This window comes from Stegostoma tigrinum, chromosome 9, assembly GCF_030684315.1.
Source record: "Stegostoma tigrinum isolate sSteTig4 chromosome 9, sSteTig4.hap1, whole genome shotgun sequence".
NCBI lineage: Eukaryota > Metazoa > Chordata > Chondrichthyes > Orectolobiformes > Stegostomatidae > Stegostoma > Stegostoma tigrinum.
In genome coordinates this window covers 39,313,740-39,331,839 of record NC_081362.1, presented here as the reverse complement: position 1 = coordinate 39,331,839, position 18,100 = coordinate 39,313,740, and the positions used below count along the sequence as shown (strand labels likewise).

General features: G+C 37.4%; 1 protein-coding gene across 1 annotated transcript in view; it reads left to right on the top strand.

The window, feature by feature from the left end:
- LOC125454846 (chitin synthase chs-1-like) overlaps window positions 1-18,100 on the top strand; it is a 56,284-nt gene that overhangs the window by 15,581 nt on the left and 22,603 nt on the right. Inside the window, exons 5-12 of the mRNA XM_059648850.1 lie at window positions 2,083-2,256; window positions 4,161-4,341; window positions 8,355-8,485; window positions 8,622-8,658; window positions 9,357-9,492; window positions 11,927-12,127; window positions 14,675-14,959; window positions 17,064-17,243. Of these exons, the coding sequence (XP_059504833.1) occupies window positions 2,083-2,256; window positions 4,161-4,341; window positions 8,355-8,485; window positions 8,622-8,658; window positions 9,357-9,492; window positions 11,927-12,127; window positions 14,675-14,959; window positions 17,064-17,243 (1,325 nt within the window). The remainder of the gene's footprint in view (window positions 1-2,082; window positions 2,257-4,160; window positions 4,342-8,354; window positions 8,486-8,621; window positions 8,659-9,356; window positions 9,493-11,926; window positions 12,128-14,674; window positions 14,960-17,063; window positions 17,244-18,100) is intronic.

Below are 18,100 nucleotides of genomic sequence, written 5' to 3'. Positions count from 1 at the left end.
GCTGCTTGAGTTTCTTGTTATGCTGGCAGACTTGTTGATTAGGGTAATGTAGTTGAAGCAACATTTATGGTCTTTCAAAATGCATTTGCTAAAGAACTATTTAATATACTTCACAGCATGCTTGAATCCCATGGAATCAAAGGGACAGTGGAAGCGCAGGTACAAAGTAGACTGATTGATAGGAAGCAGAGTTATGGTCAGTGGTTGGTTTTCAGACTGGAGAATGGTAGACAGCAAAGTTTCCTAGGGTTGGGATTTGTCTGAATTTTATAAATGACCTCAACTTGATGATGCTGGACATCGTTTCAATATTTTGTAGCCAAACTGTGGAAACATTGTGCACTGTGAGGTAGGTAATGACAAACTTCAAGAACTTATAGGAATGTTAGTGGAATAGGCAGACACAATTGAGCAGATGAAATTTAAGGTACAATGTGAAATAGTACATTTTAATAGGAAGAACAAGGTGAGGCATTGTAGAATAAACACATTAGTTTTAAAAATGTGATGGAACAGAGAGACCCAGGGTATGTGTGCACATTTAGTAAGAGTCATTCAGGAGGCTGAATAACTTGAAATCAAGCTTGAGGAAATCAAAGTTTTAGTCTTGTAAATAGAAGAATAGTAAACAAAATCCAAAAGTTCTTATTAAACATTTTGGCCTCATCTATACAAGTCTGGACATCACCCATTAGAAAGGATGTGAAGGCTTTAGACCATATACCAAAACTATTTATGGCAATGGTTCCAGGTGTCAAGTTGAGTTCTTTTTACGCTTGATACAAATGCACAGCATCAACAGGCAGGTAACTTGCAGTAACATTTATTTAAGTAAGTGCTTACACACGTGGAGGATCACTATACAAAGTCCATCTATATATGACGTATTACAGTGATGCTCTCCCTTCACTCTAAAGGGGGTCATTCTTATATGCACAAATTTGTTCCTTAGTCACGTTGACAGGTTAATACAATTAGTCAATTCCCCAATCACAGGTCTTAGCAACAATCTTTTATCGTCCTTCCCCTTTTCTGCTTCGCAATTCTCAGAAAACCCAAAGTGAGACCTTTTTATCATATTTGCCATACTATGCAACTGTCATTTTTAACTGTCAGCAAGTCTGTTTATTTGAGCAAACATCCTCTCGACACCGCTCTTTCCCCCCCCCCCCCCCCCACCAATTTTCTCACAGGGCTGAGGAACATTAATAACAAGGATTGAGTAGAGTAGTTAGATTTGCTCTCCTTAGACAGGAGAAGTCCAAACCAAGCCATTATAGGATGATTTGATATTCAAATTTGAGGGGTACAGGCAGAGAATAAAAGGAGAAACTTTTCACCTTACCAGAACGATCAATAAGTAAAGAACACAAATATATGTAATTTGTAAAACATATACCTCGGGTCTCAACATTCCTACACCCTTTTTAAAATCAGTGGGAAAAAAAATGAGAACCAAAGAAAAATAATTTCATTCAGCAAGTGTTTAGGATCTGGAAGATACTACTGGGTTATGTAGAGACAGATTCAATCAGGGATTACAAAAGAGAATTAGGTGAGCACCTAGAAATAAAACAAAAATGCAAAACTACAGGACAATGGCGGGAAATGGGATGAGCAGAGTTGCCATTCGAGTGGACAGGTAGGACATGACAAGCTGAATGGCATCCTCTTCTGTAAGTATTCTATAATTGGCAATCATAAAAAGGACACATTCTAAAGCTGAGGCCCAATTGTTGCCAAACTTCATCCATCTCCTGAAGATGCGATTTCGCATTTCTAAATGATACTTCATTTATTTACTCAGCAAGTTACTGAATAATCTAACAAAACATATTGTTCAGAATCGTGGGCGTGATGTACTGAAGTCTAAACCAGTAACTTTCAAATTAGAAATCTCACTCGAAGTCGCATTTGAACTGCCTTATTGTAGTAAATGAAGATATTTTGATTAAGATAATACATGATATAGTACCTATTGGCATCAGATTGTGACCCAACAGATCTTCCAGTTACTATTCGGACAATATACAGTTGCCTGTTTTGATACAACTGCAGCTAATTTATCCATTTATTTTTTAGGTTGGATAAATACAAACCAAACTCTTCAAAATCACATAAAGACAATTTTGAGTTTGAAGCACACGTTTACTTTGATGATGCTTTTCATCTCACTAATCTTAATGACAATGTACAGGAAAGAGTTTTGAATCAATATGTTAAAAACCTTATCCACATAATGGAAGATATTTACAGGTACTGGAATTATCTTGCATTCATCATTATTTCCCATATATATAAATAAATATCAATATCAACAAACCCCTGACTACATTCTACACTTTATGTTTAAAAAAGTGAGCTTGGAAAGTAGATATAAAATATTGCAACATGTTTCAGGACTGTCTTTGACATTCTGTTATGTATGATGACACTAGTGAATTGAGGTGCCTGGCCAAGTGATTTTTATTCATGTCTGTACCCATATTGCCAAATGTCTAACTATGTGAGAGAGTTACCTCTGGGGGTGGCATTCATACTGTCTAGCAATCTACTTGATAACTCTGTGTAGCCCATGTCAGCATATGCACAATTTTCTGCTCTTTCTGAAGATGAAACAACAGAATTTGAGGATCTTTAATATGCTTAATTTTATAGATGCCAGTAAACATACAAGTTTCACTTATTTCAATAAGTATAAATTCTTTCCTTGAAAACGTTAAAAAAAAATACATTCCTGACCCTAACATTTTTGTGAGCTGACTTACCTATCTTTTCTTTGTGAACATTTTCTAACTGCCAAAGCTGTCATCTCCCCAAAACTTGCTATTCATGGTCTAACTTTACCCCTTAGTCTTTATTTCCTTTGTCCTGGTCAGTGATTCACCAGTGAGTTTGTCACTACCTTTGTCTCATTTCCCTTTCTCCCTTGGATTACAATGTTAAAGAAAATGTAACGAGACTATCCTAACTATGGGCCTAGACTATTATTATTTTTTGTTTGTTATTACGCATTATTATGTTTGTTCCAATTAGAAAGTGACTGTCTACAAAACAGGTCTAACACAAGCCTTCTAAACTTGTTGCCTGTGTCTTTTTTCAATCTGTGAAAATTTACTTAATTGTAAAACATACTTAAATATAACTTAATCTCAAATATCCTTAGCGAATAAAACCTAAGCAAAGCTGTATACCACAATTTGAGGTATGATAGTGGTGTAGTGGTAAAGTCACAGACTAGTAATGCTGGGACTGAGTCTAATGCTCGTGATCAAATTTTACTAGAGCAGCTAGTGAATTTAAATTAAATTAGTTCATAAAAAATACAATCTGGAATTGAAAGCTAGTTTTAGTGATCATGAATATAAAACCACAATTGATTGTCCAGGTTCATTAATGTCCTTTAGGTATGAAATCTGTCATCTTTACTTATCGGTCCTACGTGTGACTACACAACCATAAAAAATGGTTGAGCCAGTTCAAGGGTGATGATGGACAACAAATGCAGGCCCAACCAGGGATGCCCACATCCCAAGAGAAAAATTAAACAAAAATTAAAATGTGCACTGAATGAAGACATTCATTTTATCAGCATACAGAAATTAATGAATTATAGGTAATAAATCATGCAAGTATAAGTTGAAATATAATTCAGAATTTTAGAAAATAAATATATTTAGTTCATATAGCTTTTAAATGAATACTTGTTCAAGAAATACAACACTTGACTAACTATTATTCACTACTTTCTCAGTATTTTATAATAATGGCCCTTAGCTTTAGACATTCAACTAAATATTAGATCTCATAAATATGGCATGATAAGAATAAAATCTGTGAACCTTGCCTAGCCTTACACTAGTATCCATTTAAAAAAGAACGAGATCATTGTTATACCTTTGAGAAACTAAATGAATGCATTAATGCATTGTATGTTTGGTCTGTTTCAAGAACAGTGGCAACTTCATTTTGCAAATTGTTTTTGTTTAATGAGGGCATTTTAATGTTGAGGGGAGACCATTCATGAAGCTGTTTGTTTTAAGGAGCTGCGCAAACATGCAATTTCAACATTGAGACTGTTTCACTACCATATGTGACGTGTATATGACTTCAAGAAGAAACACCCAGTTATTTCTTTGGAATTGATCTTTTGTTGGCAGAATATTTTCACGTGAAAAGCAGACTTTGAAGGATGAACAAGAAGATGATGACAGAGTGAAGCAAACCATAATGGAGACACCTTATGGTGGAAGAATCACATACACCCTTCCATATGGAAACATACTTTATGTTCATTTGAAAGATAAGCAGAAAATTCGGCACAAGAAGAGATGGTCTCAGGTATGTTTAACTAACGAATGTAGCACAAAATTAAAGTAGGACATGCAAATAGAAATTATTCCTCCTAAATAGAAAACCTGGAAAATGATATTACACAATGTTAAAAATAGGATTGTCTGGTGCTTTAAAGCTGCATTTCACATCTTGCTGTGAAACTGTGTACCAGGTTCCCCTCAAGTGTTGTATTCTCTGCTATTCACATTATTGGATTTTTTAAAACTTGATAAACGGATGAGATATTCTTTGTGCAGCAAGTTAAGCCTGAAGCGGTTTAATAATTTCTACATCCTACGATACCCATATTTTATGTAACAGAGATATGTCAAAGAGAGTTCCTCACTCATGTAAACATAACATCAGATCTAAAAAGTACTTTCCAATCTAACTTGACCCGATAATTGGTCAACAACTGTAATTATACTGACAAACCACTTCCTCTTTAACCCCATCTTAGTTCAACAATACAATACCATGACAGTTTTGTAGTGCATGTTGTAGAAGTTCTGAATTTCAGGGTGTGACTCTCACTTTGTAAGTCAAGAAAAATCATCTTAAGCTTTTCATTTAGGAGTGTGTTGCTACTAACAAGAAAGTACCTTCTAGCAATAATAAGACATCTGCTATGTAATACTGCTGACAGTGTTTCACGAGCAGTTCAGTTTAAGTATGTAATTGTTCAGCTATTGTACTTAGCAGATATCACAGCTTACTGAGAAGTAGACAAAAGTGTGCACGTTTTGAATAGATTTAGTTATTGTTTATAAAGTTCATAACCTCAAGTGATTATAATTAGAACATGTAATACTCCCATTTTACCAGCATGAAAGACATTAGTTCTGTTTGCCAATGTTAACTTAATTTGTATTAAAGAACAAAGGACACTATAGCTCAGGAACAGGCCCTTTGGCCCTCTTAGCCTATGCCAACACATTTTGCCCTTCCATACTAAAACTGTCTTCACATACAGAATCTGTATCTCTCTGTTCTCATCTTATTCATGTATTTGTCCATGTGCTTCTTGAATGCTGCTTTTATATATGTTTTCACCACCTCCTCTGGCTGCGCGTTCCATGCACCCGCCTATTTTGTGTGAAGAACATGCCTTGCACATCTCTTTCAAATTTTCTGCCCCGCACTTTGAACCTGTGTTCCCAGTAGCTGATTCCTCCACCCTGGGGAAAAAGCCTTATACTTTCCACTCTATCCATGTCATGCACAATCTCATTAAATTCTATCGGTTCACCTCTCAACCTCCAGTGTTCCATTGAAAACAAGCCCAGTCTATCCAAACCTTCTTCAAAGCTAAATTTCCACATACAGGGCAACATCCTGTTTAAACCTCTTCTGTACCCTCTCCAAAGCATCCATCTCCTTCGTGGCTGTGTGATGACCAGAACTGTACACAACATTCCAAGTGTGGCTTAACTAAAGTTCTAAAATTGCAGGTTAACTTGCCTATCCTTATACTCAATGCCTCTTCCAATGAAGGCAAGCATGCCATTGGCCTTTTTTACTACTTTATCTAACTGCTGCCGTCTTCAGTGCCCTGTAAACCTGCACACCCAGATCCTTTTGCATATCAATACTCCTGAGGGTTCTGCCATTTACTGTATAATGTTGACTAGTATTTGACCTTTCAAAATGCATCACCTTACACTTATTTGGATTAAACTCCATCTGCATCTTTCTAAACATTGTATACTCTACATATTCTTTCGTGCGTCAGTATTCACCCAAGAGAAGGATATAGAGGGTAATGAAATAAGTGTGGAATATAGTAATATGCTAAGGCATTTTGAGATCAAGAAAGAAGTGGCACAGGGACCCTGAAAGAGCATTAAGGTGGATAAGACTCCAAGAACCAATGGTACCTACCCCAGGTTATTAAGAGAGGCAAGAGAAGAGATTGCTGGAGCCTTGACCAAGATCTTTGTATCCTAGCTAGACATTGGAGAGGACCCTGAGGGCTGGTAAGTAGCTAATGCTCTGCTGAAGAAGGGAAACAAGGACGATCCAGGAAACTATAGACTGGTGGGTATCTCATCGGTGGTTGGGAAGCTATTGGAGAGAATTCTTAGGGATAGGATTGATGCCTATTTGGAAAAGTATGACCTAATTAGGGACAGTCAGCGTGGCTTTGTGCAGGGCATGTCATTGTATTATTAACTTAATTGAACTTTTCAAGAACCTTACAAAGGTGATTGATGTTAGAACAGTGGATATGATCTACATAGATTTTGGTAAGGCTTTCGACAAGTCCTTCATGGTAGGTTCATCCAGAAGATTAAGATGCATGGGATCCATGGCACCTTGGCCGCCTGGATTCAGAATGGGCTTACTCATAAAAAGCAGAGGGTAGTAGTAGAAGGGAGTTTTTCTGAGTGGAGGTCCATGATGGTGGTGCTCTGCAGGGATTTGTACTGGCACCTCTGCTGTTTGTGATATATATATATATATTTTGACTTTGTAAGTTTGCAGTTGATGCAAAGATTGGTAGAGTAGTGGATTGTATAGCAGGTAGACAAATCATGGGCAGAGAAATGACAGAATTTAATCTGGGTAAATGTGAGGTATTGCATTTTGGGAGATCAAATGTTAAGGAAAAGTATGCAGTTAATGGCGGGATCCTGAACACTGTTGATGTATAGCAGGAACTCTGGTTTAAGCCCATAGCACCGTGAAAGTGGTCACACAAGTCAATGGAATGGTTGCCTATATTCATCGGAGCCTTGAGTACAACAGTCAGGATGTCATGTAGCTTCATAAGACTTTGGTTAGGCCATACTTAAAATATTGCATTCAGTTCTGGTCACCGCATTACAGGAAAGATGTGGAGGTTTTAGAGAGACTGCAATGGAAGTTTACCTGGATGCTGCTTGAATTAGAGGGTATGAGCAATAAGGAAAGGCTAGAAAAACTTGGGTTGTTTTCTCTAGAGTGGTAAAAGCTGAAGGGAGACTTGAAAGAAGTCTGTAAAATTATGAGTTGCATAGATAGGGTTGACGGTCAGAATCTTTGCCCAAAGGTGAAATATCTAATCCAAGGGGAAATACATTTAAGATGAGAGGGAGAAACGTTCAAAGGAGATGTGAGGGGCAAGATTTTTTTTTAGTGTGGTAGGAGTCTGGAACGTGCTGCCGGGTGTAGTGGTCGAGGCAGACACAATAGAGATATTTAAGCGACTTTTGTTAAGCACACGAACATGCAAAGATTAGAGGGATATAAATCAAGGGCTGACAGAGGGGATTAGTTTAATTTGGCATCATGTTCAGCACAGAGTCTGACAATGACCATGAATCCATTGTTGATTGACAGAAAAACCCATCTGGTTCACTAATGTCTCTTGGGAAGGAAGCTGCTATCCTTACCTGGTCTGGTCTACGTGTGACTCCAGACTCTCAGCTGTGATGACCCTTACCCTCTGGGCAATTAGGGATGGGCAATAAATGCTGGCCTAGCCAGAAATTCCCTCATCCTGTGAATGAATAAAGAAATGTCAGCCAAAAAGCCTGTTTCTGTGCTGTACTGTTCTATATTGTACTTTCCACACACAGTCGCCTGAGGTTAGAATTAAAACCAAGTCCCTGGCACTGCGAAGTAATAGTGCTAACCACCGAGCCACCTTAGTTGTAGAAAAAGTTTATTTATTAATTCCCTTAAAGGTACTTGAGATTAAAGTTGCCTTTTTCTGTCAATGTTCATGTATGGTGATGCTGTTTTGAAATTCCTGTTGCGGTCTCAGACACGAAAGGAGGTCTAAATCTGAAACCTAATGAAATAATTGAGATTCTCCAACATTAATTTAGATGGATAAACAAAGTGATCTCAAAAGCAACAGAGGAACTCAAGACATATTTATGAAGTGAGTGATGTATCAAAGACACGTGATTCAATTTTGTCACTTTAAAAGAGTCAACTAGCAAAGTTATGGCAATGATGGGGGATAATGCATCATTTAGCCTGCCCTGTATTTGCTAGCATTGTTTATTTACATATTACATATTTCTTTTCAGATCATGTACATGTATTATCTGCTGGGATGGAAATTAAATAAAAAGTACATGACCTTATCAGGCAAATTTGAAGATGAAATGTCTACTGCAAATGCCTTAAAGGTAAATAATAGGACTTCCTTTCTAATGCCTAAAATATATATATCTATGATAGCAGTTTATAGATTGTGTTAGAGGTGAATTTTTAAAACTGAACAGTAGGCTTGAGTCAAGTGAGATATTTTAACTGCAAAAACCTCAGACTTGACTCCAAATGCTCTGCCGTATTGGGTTGGACAGTGACAGGACAAGGAACAGGTTGCCTGTCTGTTTCCAGAAGGTTTTGGTAATGAAGCTGGCAACTGTTAAACATTGGCCAGACCTCAGGAACCCTGGCATTTCAAAGCATAGACAATTACCTTTTAAGGGAGAAGTACCACAAGTGGAATATTTACTCTTGCTCCCAAGCATATCTTTTACCTTTGGACCAACTTATGACCAGACAAATTCCCTGGGTTGAGTATTGAATCCTTCCACACTTGTGCCACTTCCTGCAATTAGCAGTCAAAACACTCTTGCTCCAAAGGTTTAATTTTCACATTGGTTGCATCACTCAGCTGAGGGTAGGAATAGAATATCCTCAAACCACTCCACCCTTGACACACCATCTCTCCCAATGAACCACTGGAATATTTCCAGTAACAGTGATATGCTTTATCCTACCTGAGGAGGCTCTCCACCCAAGTGGAAGTCACGCCTCATTCAAGTTGGCTTCTGGGATAGGATCCTTCTCATATGGAAAAGCAATTCTGTCCATCCTGTCTGAATTTCTACTTCCCACACCCCCACCTAACAAAGTTAACCCAGTCAGATATTTTATATATAAAATAGTAAATATAAATCTTATGTAAAAGTCTAAGATCTTGTATGCTTCCATCGTACACAGTAATTTTGAATTCTTCTATTGAAAAGCATCATAGGTCTCTCGTTCATTTTTGTATTAATTATGTTTAAAAGACAGAGAAGGAAAACACTTATATTTTGGCTTTGGATGGGGACACTGATTTCCAACCATCAGCTTTGATCTTGCTAGTTGACAGGCTGAGAAGATATTCACATGTTGGGGCTGCATGTGGTAGAATACATCCAACTGGAACTGGTATGAAATTATATTTATCTTTCTTCTCAACCTTATTTATGCCTCTTTACATGTTTGTAGTATATGAAGATTATAGCACATTGAAATAGGCCCATTCCCATTGGAACGTTTTGTCTGTACCAGTCATCAAGCATCTATCTACTCTAATCTATTTACCAGCAGTTAGCTCATGGCCATGTATGCTACGTCATTTCAAGTGCTCGTCTAAATAGTTCTTAAATGTCTTGAGGGTTCTGCCTCTATCATCCTTTTAGGCAGTGAGTTCCAGTTAGCTACAAACTTCAGGGTGAAAATATTTTACCTCAAATCCCCTCTAAACCACCTGCTCCTTACCTTAAAACTGATCCCAGTTATTGACTCCTGTACTAAGCAGAAATACTTCTCTTTGTCACCCTGTCTGTGCCCCTCAGCACTTTGTATACCTCAACCAGATCCTCTTAGCCTTCTCTGCACTTCTCCTGGACCTGGAAATTTATCCACTTCCAGCCTGCTAAAACTGCTAATACCCACTTTTTCTCAATGTTATTTTGTTCGAAGTAAATCACGGCCACACATGATGCATACAACTCAGAGCCTAATAATAATACTCAGACATCTTTGTAATGCTCACACTGCTATCAAAATAAGCAGTATTCCACTCAGCCTCATTTAGAAAAAGTGTTGTTCTTTGGAGCTCATAAAACTATCAATGAAATATATTGCTTTTCAAACTCCATATAATAATAACTCAAGTGATCATGTAGCTATCAAAATAAGGAAATAACTGAGAAATTCTAAGACATCACTGTTATTAAATGTTCATAAAACTGTCAATCAAACAATATTCATAGGCCCTTTGAAATTCTTTCAGTTAACCCTTGCGGGACTAAATCCGAGAGTTAGATTTGAAACTCAACCAACCATATGTTTCCACTGCACAGTTCTATACCCAAAACCCTCAGAGAGAAATAAAACACAGCTTTTAAAGTTTTCTGACCAGGCGTCCAACATAGAATTTCAATCAGTGAAGCCAGAAAACTATTCAATTTTTCAAAGGCTTAACAGATGTCCGGACTTTAAATCTAGGTATAAATCAATGCATAGATTCTGTGTGACATCTGATTCTCAACACGGTTGAATGCATAAATACCTTACTGGAGAAAATATTCTATAGCCTTTAAATATTTATAGAATGCTAGCCCTTCAATGGTCACTCATTGTTTAAGACCTTGATGATAAATCAGTTGATTAAAAAATATTTATTGTAGGAAATTATATTACAGCAGTTGAAGTTGGCAACACCTTTTCAGCACATGGGTGTCCCAAAGATCACGAAGCAAGGATTCTTTAGGCCACTGTCCTCAAATCTTTTATGAACATGAAGGAAAATTAATGTCTTGGAAAACAAAGTATTTACGTGGAAATAAACTTGCATTTCACATCAGATTGAGAAATCCTCTGTCTGTCTCTCCCTTTTTCCATGAAGTCTTTTTATAGAGGAAAGTGTAAGATTCAGAAAGAGGCCTCTGACATTTGAAATTAACAACACATTTTAAATGTATTTGTCAAAGGTTCCTGACTCCATTTTTGGCTTCTCCCAAGGTTCAAAGGTTGACTGAACTGACATGATTCGCAAAAGCTTCAGGAAACCATCTACCTCACTGAAGCTCTCAAACTTAGGAAATTTCAACTTCAAGGCAGACACTTAAAAAACATTGACCACAATGTCAACTTGAGTGCATGTCAGGTTGTGACTGGTGCACAGGTGGCTTCCTAGGTGACATTTGACTGGCAGTGACAAATTAAGAGACCACCACCAGAATGCCATCCAACTGAGGATGGTAACCACTCAGTTGCTAGTCCAGTCAGAGTTGGCAGCCTCAATAGGGCTACAGATAAAAGTGATCACCATTGAGACGATAGAAAGGAGAAGAGGACGCCTCAATGTTTAGGCACGCTTGAAGGCAGGTAGAATTTATTTTAATGTGCCAGAACTAGGACATGCAGAGGCCAATGATTGGAAAGATAGCCCCTCTAATTGGTACTAATGGAACAGTTGTTGGTTGCCATTGGAGAGCCCTTCAAGGGGCTGTTGAGCAGGCATTGATAACACCCCCCCCCCACCCCGGAAACCCATTGGGGTTCATGGTTTCACTTTAACAAGTGCCTCTAATTGGTGAATAGCTGTTATCACTGTCTCTCCTATCTAGGAAATTACAGAAAGATGTAAGCCTTCTCTCTTAATGTCATCTGCTCCAAGTTTGCATCCTGCCTTGAACTGGTAGATTTCAGGCCAGAATTACCAGTGATTTTTAAGTGATCAACAGAAGAAGCAGAGTTTGATCAATGAAATATCCTTTCCATATTTTCTCATGTTAAATCATCCAATTTTGAAACTCAACAAATCTGTGCATAACAGTAAAATGTACATTTCCTCCCCCGCTTCCCCTCAAAGGTCCTATGGTCTGGTACCAGAAGTTTGAATATGCTGTTGGTCACTGGCTACAGAAGACAGCTGAGCATGTGCTAGGCTGCGTACTGTGCAGTCCAGGATGCTTCAGTTTGTACAGGGCAGCAGCCCTAATGGATGATAATGTTGTGAAAAGATACACCACCAAAGCGACAGAAGGGCAACATTTTATCCAATATGATCAAGGTAAAGTCCTGATGCATGTTACTGATGCCTGCTTCTGCAGGGGATAGAATTTCTACATAATACTCGATTTACTTGAAATCTTTGTTCATCAAACATCTGACAAACTAAGGTTTGAATATATTTAATGATCCAGCTTCCACGCTTTCTGTGGAAGGCAATTCCAAATGCAAACAGTGTCTGAAAGAAAACTCCCCTCCTCTCCATCTTAAATGGGAGGGGCCTTATTTTTAAATATTACACCCTAGTTCCAGATTCCACATTGGAGAAAATATTGTTTCAGCAGCTACCCTTTTCAGATTCTTCAGAATCATAGATGTTTCAATATGATCTCCACTCATTCTTTTAAACTTTAATGAGTCTAGGCTCAGGCTGCTCAAACTTTCCTCATAAGATTAACTCCTTAGAATAGTGCACAGCCAAGAGAACCTTCTCTGAGCTGTTCCAAGTACAAGAATATTCCTCCTTCAGTGTGGATGTCAAAGTCTTGTAGAATGCTTTGTTGTGGTCTTGCCTTTGCCCTGTGCAATTGTAGCGAAACTTTCCTTTCATATTCCATTCCCCTTGCAACATAAGTCATCTTTTCCTTTGCCTTCCTAATTACTTGACAGATACACACAAGCTAACTTTTTGAGATTACTGGACAAAACACCCCGATCCCTCTACTACAGCATTTTGCATCCTCTTTGTTTAGATAATACTTTACCTTTGTTTTCTTTCTACCAATGTAGACTACTGCACATTTTCCAACATTATATTCCATATGCAATTTTTTTTTGGTTAACACACTTCATCTACCTCTATCCCTTTTTACAGACTTTTGTATCTGTCTCACAACTTGCTTTCCTATTTATCTTTGTATCATCAGCAAATTCGTCAACAATACAGTCTGATATTGATTGTAAACAGTTAAGTTTTCAGTACTGATTCCAACAGCATTTCACTAGATATGATTTGCCACCCTGAACCTGTTAACCAATCCTTTATCCATGTTAATATATTACACCCAAAACCATGAGTTCTTGTACAATTATCTCTTTGAGACATCCTGTCAAAGCTCTTTGGAAGTACAAATACACTACATCTACTGGTTCTGCTTTGTCCAGCCTGGATGCTACATTCTCAAAGATTGCTAACAAGTTTGTCACTCATGATTTCCTTTATATTATGCATGTTAAATCAGACTGATTATAATTTGATGCCCAAATGTCCTGCTATTTCTTCCTTTATGAATAGATTATAGAATGCTTCTAGTGGTTAGCACTGCTGCTTCACAGCACCAGGGCCAGGTTCAATTCCAGCGTCAGGTAACTGTCTGTATGGAGTTTGCACTTTCTCCCCATGTCTGCATGGTTTCCTCTGGATGGTCTGGTTTCTTACAAGAGCCTAAAGGTGTGAAGGTTGGGTTGATTGGCCATGCTAAATTGCCGTAGTGTCCAGGGATACGAAGGTAAGGAGAATTGGCTATGGGAGATGCAGAGTTATAGGATAGGAAGTGCGGGTGGGATGCTGTTTGGAGGGTCGGTGTGAATTCAATGGTTCAAATGGCCTGTTTCCACGCAACAGTGATTCTATGACAGATGTAAGATGAACGAGTTCATGTTGTAGTTTTCAGCTTTGTGTCACCTTCCTATTTTGAATGGTGGTTTACAATTTGTGGAAAATCTCAGTATCTAGGTAGTCTTGGAAAAATATAATGAGCACATCCAGTGGTGCTGCAGCCTCTAAGACCCTACAATACAGTCCATCATGTCAGAGGATTTGTCATTTTCTCCATTAGTTTTATTATAAGCTCTTCTCTTCACTTTACGTCATGATTTTATATTATTCTACTGTGAAGCCAAATGCAACACAAACTGCTCAAAGTCTCTGATATGTTTTGCTTCTCATTATTAATCTCCCAGTCCTTATCCACTAAGGAGTCAATGTTTCTTCAGCCACTTGCTTTTTGTTTATTTACTTGTTGAAACTTTTACTGTCTGCTTTTACATTTCTTGGTAGCTTTGTTTCATATTCCAATTTGTGTCTTTTTGTAATCATTGTTTATTGGTTTCAAACGTTTACCAATCCTCTTGATTACTGCTGTCTTTGCAACATCACACTACTTTTCTTCCAATGGTGACACCATATTCAACATTGTTGATGAACTATGAATAGTGCATCCTTATGATAGAATCTATTGTAAAAGAAAGATACTATTTTGTGGAGTTATAAAATCTCATTAAATGTCTACACCAGCTTCCCTTTAGCCTACTTTTCAGTCCATGTTAGCCAACTTTGTTGTCATATAATTGCCTTTATTTAAGTTTAAGTCGGTAGTTTCAGAATCAAAGTCCTGTCCTTCAAAGTGAACGTGAAATTCAGTCCTACTGTCAAGTTGTAAAATTAGGTTACACATATGCTAATCATTACGTGCATGAATCACCCTTAAGACAGACATAATTCTCGCATGAGAGATTTTCATATTTTTGGGTATTTCAAATGATTAATCTTAGTGTAATGGGCTAGAAGACACCTTTAACAGTAATATACAATTATCAACTCCAACAGGAGAAGACCGTTGGCTGTGTACATTATTACTACAACAGGGATGGCGTGTAGAATACAATGCAGCTTCAGATGCCTATACAAACGCTCCACAGGAGTTCAAAGAATTCTACAATCAACGACGCCGTTGGGTGCCTTCAACTTTGGCAAATACAATTGATCTTTTAAACAGTGGAGCACAAACATCCAAGAGAAACCTCTCCATTTCAAAACTCTACATCCTGTATCAGATTATTGGAACAGCAGCATCAATTCTAGGTCCTGCTACTGTGGTCTTGATGATAGCAGGTGATTATGCTTTCCACCTTATTGTGAATTTTTTTTACCTTAACTTGGGATAACACACTGTGATCATAGATCTTATTTCATTTCTGCAACATTATCGTAAAATAGTATCAGTACCACAGATGCATTAGTGATTGCATTTAGTTGCATACAGATAAAATGGTGCAGACTTTTTTTGCCTCATGACTAGAGTACAGATGATTGCATCAACATGAAGGTCATGCAAACACACAGTCATCCCCTGGTGTGTTCTGTCAGGATCTACCAAAACAATTATAAGCTGTTTTAGATCATCAGGCCATCGCGTTCAGCTATTGAAATTACATCATGACAGTTTCTCATCTTACTGTACAATCGCACAGTAGGATGTATGCCTCCAAATTGACCAGCATTCAGAATCACACAAAATATTAGTTTTATTTTGAAAAATTATTTGGCAAACCTTGTTCCAGTCTCCTCCATACAACTGACGGTGAATTCAACAATTCATTTTGCAACTAGATATATCATTTTTTAGGAAAGCAGATTGTCGACAAACCTGTTGTGCTGATTCCTCAGCCTTCCATCCCTAACAAGAGGTTTTCAACTGGTAATGCAGGATTGCTGAATGTTTTCAGTATAACAGAAATTGAATATTGCTATGAAAAAGAAGTGTGCTTTTGAAGCTTTTCAAATTGTACTCATCAGAGCAGATTGAGGAGAATACCAAATCTCCGAACGAACAACAATTTATATTGAATGAGAAAAAGCCTGACTGGTTGGTAAGTGGACTCTGGTTGGCTGAGGTGCTGCCATAGAAAATCACCCAAGGAAATGTCCCTCAAGCATTTATTTAGTTGAAGTGACATGTTTTACTTGAGAGAAGACAGCCTTGCACCTGAACAGGTGTAGCTTCTAGTGGGTAGTGTGAGCCCCATTGTGAACTGGGCGATAATCTTGAATTGATTGCCAATGTAATTCTTAGCACACTTCGGATTGTTAAGTAAATGCTTCCCTTTTGCAGAACAACATCTAATGTTGGATCATTGGTTTTAGTTTTGCAAGCATGACCTGAATGAGGACTCTACCTATTGCTAACAATCAGCAGAATATATTATTTGATACGATCTATGAGGACATATGACTTACATGCACTGGCGTCATATTGGCACTTATTATAGAAATTGCCTAATATACTGTGCGTTGTGTTGACATACTTCAAACTGAAATAAAAAATAGTGTCATTTATACCTACCCTCCACGCAGCCTTTCATTTTCATCCAACAAACAAAATCCTTTTGCAGTAATCTTTTCATGCAGTCAGTGTCCACCAAATACTTAGTCAATAATTCCACTCATGCCATGTCACGTATCATGATACCGCGCTATCCGCATATTATGATGTCACCTTCTGAAGGCAACAGCTGATTCGCATTGCCAAAGCGATTGTAAACCAGTTTACAGCAAATGGAAGAAGTTACACTGTACAGCAGCTATAACATAGAAAATAATCCAAATACATTTGCAAAGAGGAGAAAATGGACACCAAATAGTGGAGAAGTCAAGGTTAGCCATCCAATATATGGGTAGAAAAGATTTTAGAATTCCTCCAATTTTGCTATCTCAATTTCTTTAGATGTGTAGTGGAATAGCTGTTTATTTTGAAATTATGGTGATTCAGCAGGAGTAACTTTGAACATATGCCTGACTATGGTCTAACAAGTACATGTTGAATGGGTTATTGTTGCACAGTTCCTGATAATCCTAATGAGTTAGGCATAGCAAGTGAATGTATAAGGTACCTATTGCTATCATGCAATAAACTACCTTGTAATGTCAGGCAAGTGCATCTTTGTTTATTTTCACTAGTGGTCTGACCTCTACCACTGGACTCTGCATGGAGAAAGGAAAAATGGTGACAGTAAACCGCTCAAACTATGACAGTCACGTTTCGTGATGAAAAACATGTCTCCAAATGTGTTATCTTAGATAATTAAATTTAATTATATATGGTTAGTGACAGAAAGCTTATAGGAAATTTTGTTTTCTTCTGTTGTATCCAATCTGAATAATACAAAGTTTTTCATAATTTAATACAGGTAACCTTTTCTTGTACAATATTTGACAGGAGCATTTACATTTGTGTTTAACTGGAATGGAAATGTTGCTCTCGCCCTTGGCGTCGTGCCTCCTGCTATCTACATACTGATCTGTTACAAAGTCAAATCAGATACCCAGATCATGATTGCTGCTGTGATGAGCATCTTTTATGCTTTTCTAATGATTGCCACAATAATGTCCATGATTGGTGAGTGTTTCATGATCTACGTTTTAAGAAATAAAATTATATTTACAGGAACTAATTTACTGGTGCAAACTTTTGAATCACCTTAAAACATTGTAACATCGATTTCCTTGTATAGTAATTAACGTATGTCAATATGAATTACCAGTTTACAGATATGGGGTGATAGTCAAAGCATTTTTCAGCTGTCAGATTAGAAAATGAAATGTAATGTAAAAATCCAATGCATAAAATTGAAGAACAAAGGAACAATGAGAGATTATTGAGTCCTTGATCATATTCCAACATTCAGTTAGATCATGGCTCAAATTATAACATGTTGCATCTTGACTGCATTCAGTTGTCTTGGATTCAAATTCTTGTGATTGATTAATAGTGGTCCAAATATCCTTTTTCCTCTTTTGAGTATTAAGTAGTTTTTGGACCATCATAAATCAACAACCTATGAAAGCCTTGCTTTTTCTATACTTCCATCTATTTCACTTAAAACATTCCTACTTTCAAGTTTATAGTAGAAACTCTTAATGAAAGGTTTATCCCAATTAGCTTTTGCCTTTGAAACTTGATTCTCAGGAATTTGCCACTTTGAATTTCACCTAAGGAGTTAAAATTATAGAGTTTGGTCAGTACACTTCATGAATTGTTGCCACATTATGTAACAACTGATGTTAATTGATATATGTATAGCTATTTATGCTTAGAACACAGACACTTATACAGATACAGTACCATTATTCAACAAAATTAAAATGGTCAACTGTATTGTATAATATTAAGCAGCAGCATTAAAATGGATGTTGCAGGCAAGGTTCCAGCAGTGGAGTTTTGGCTGCTGAAAGTCTGGCGTTTGTGCCATTCTA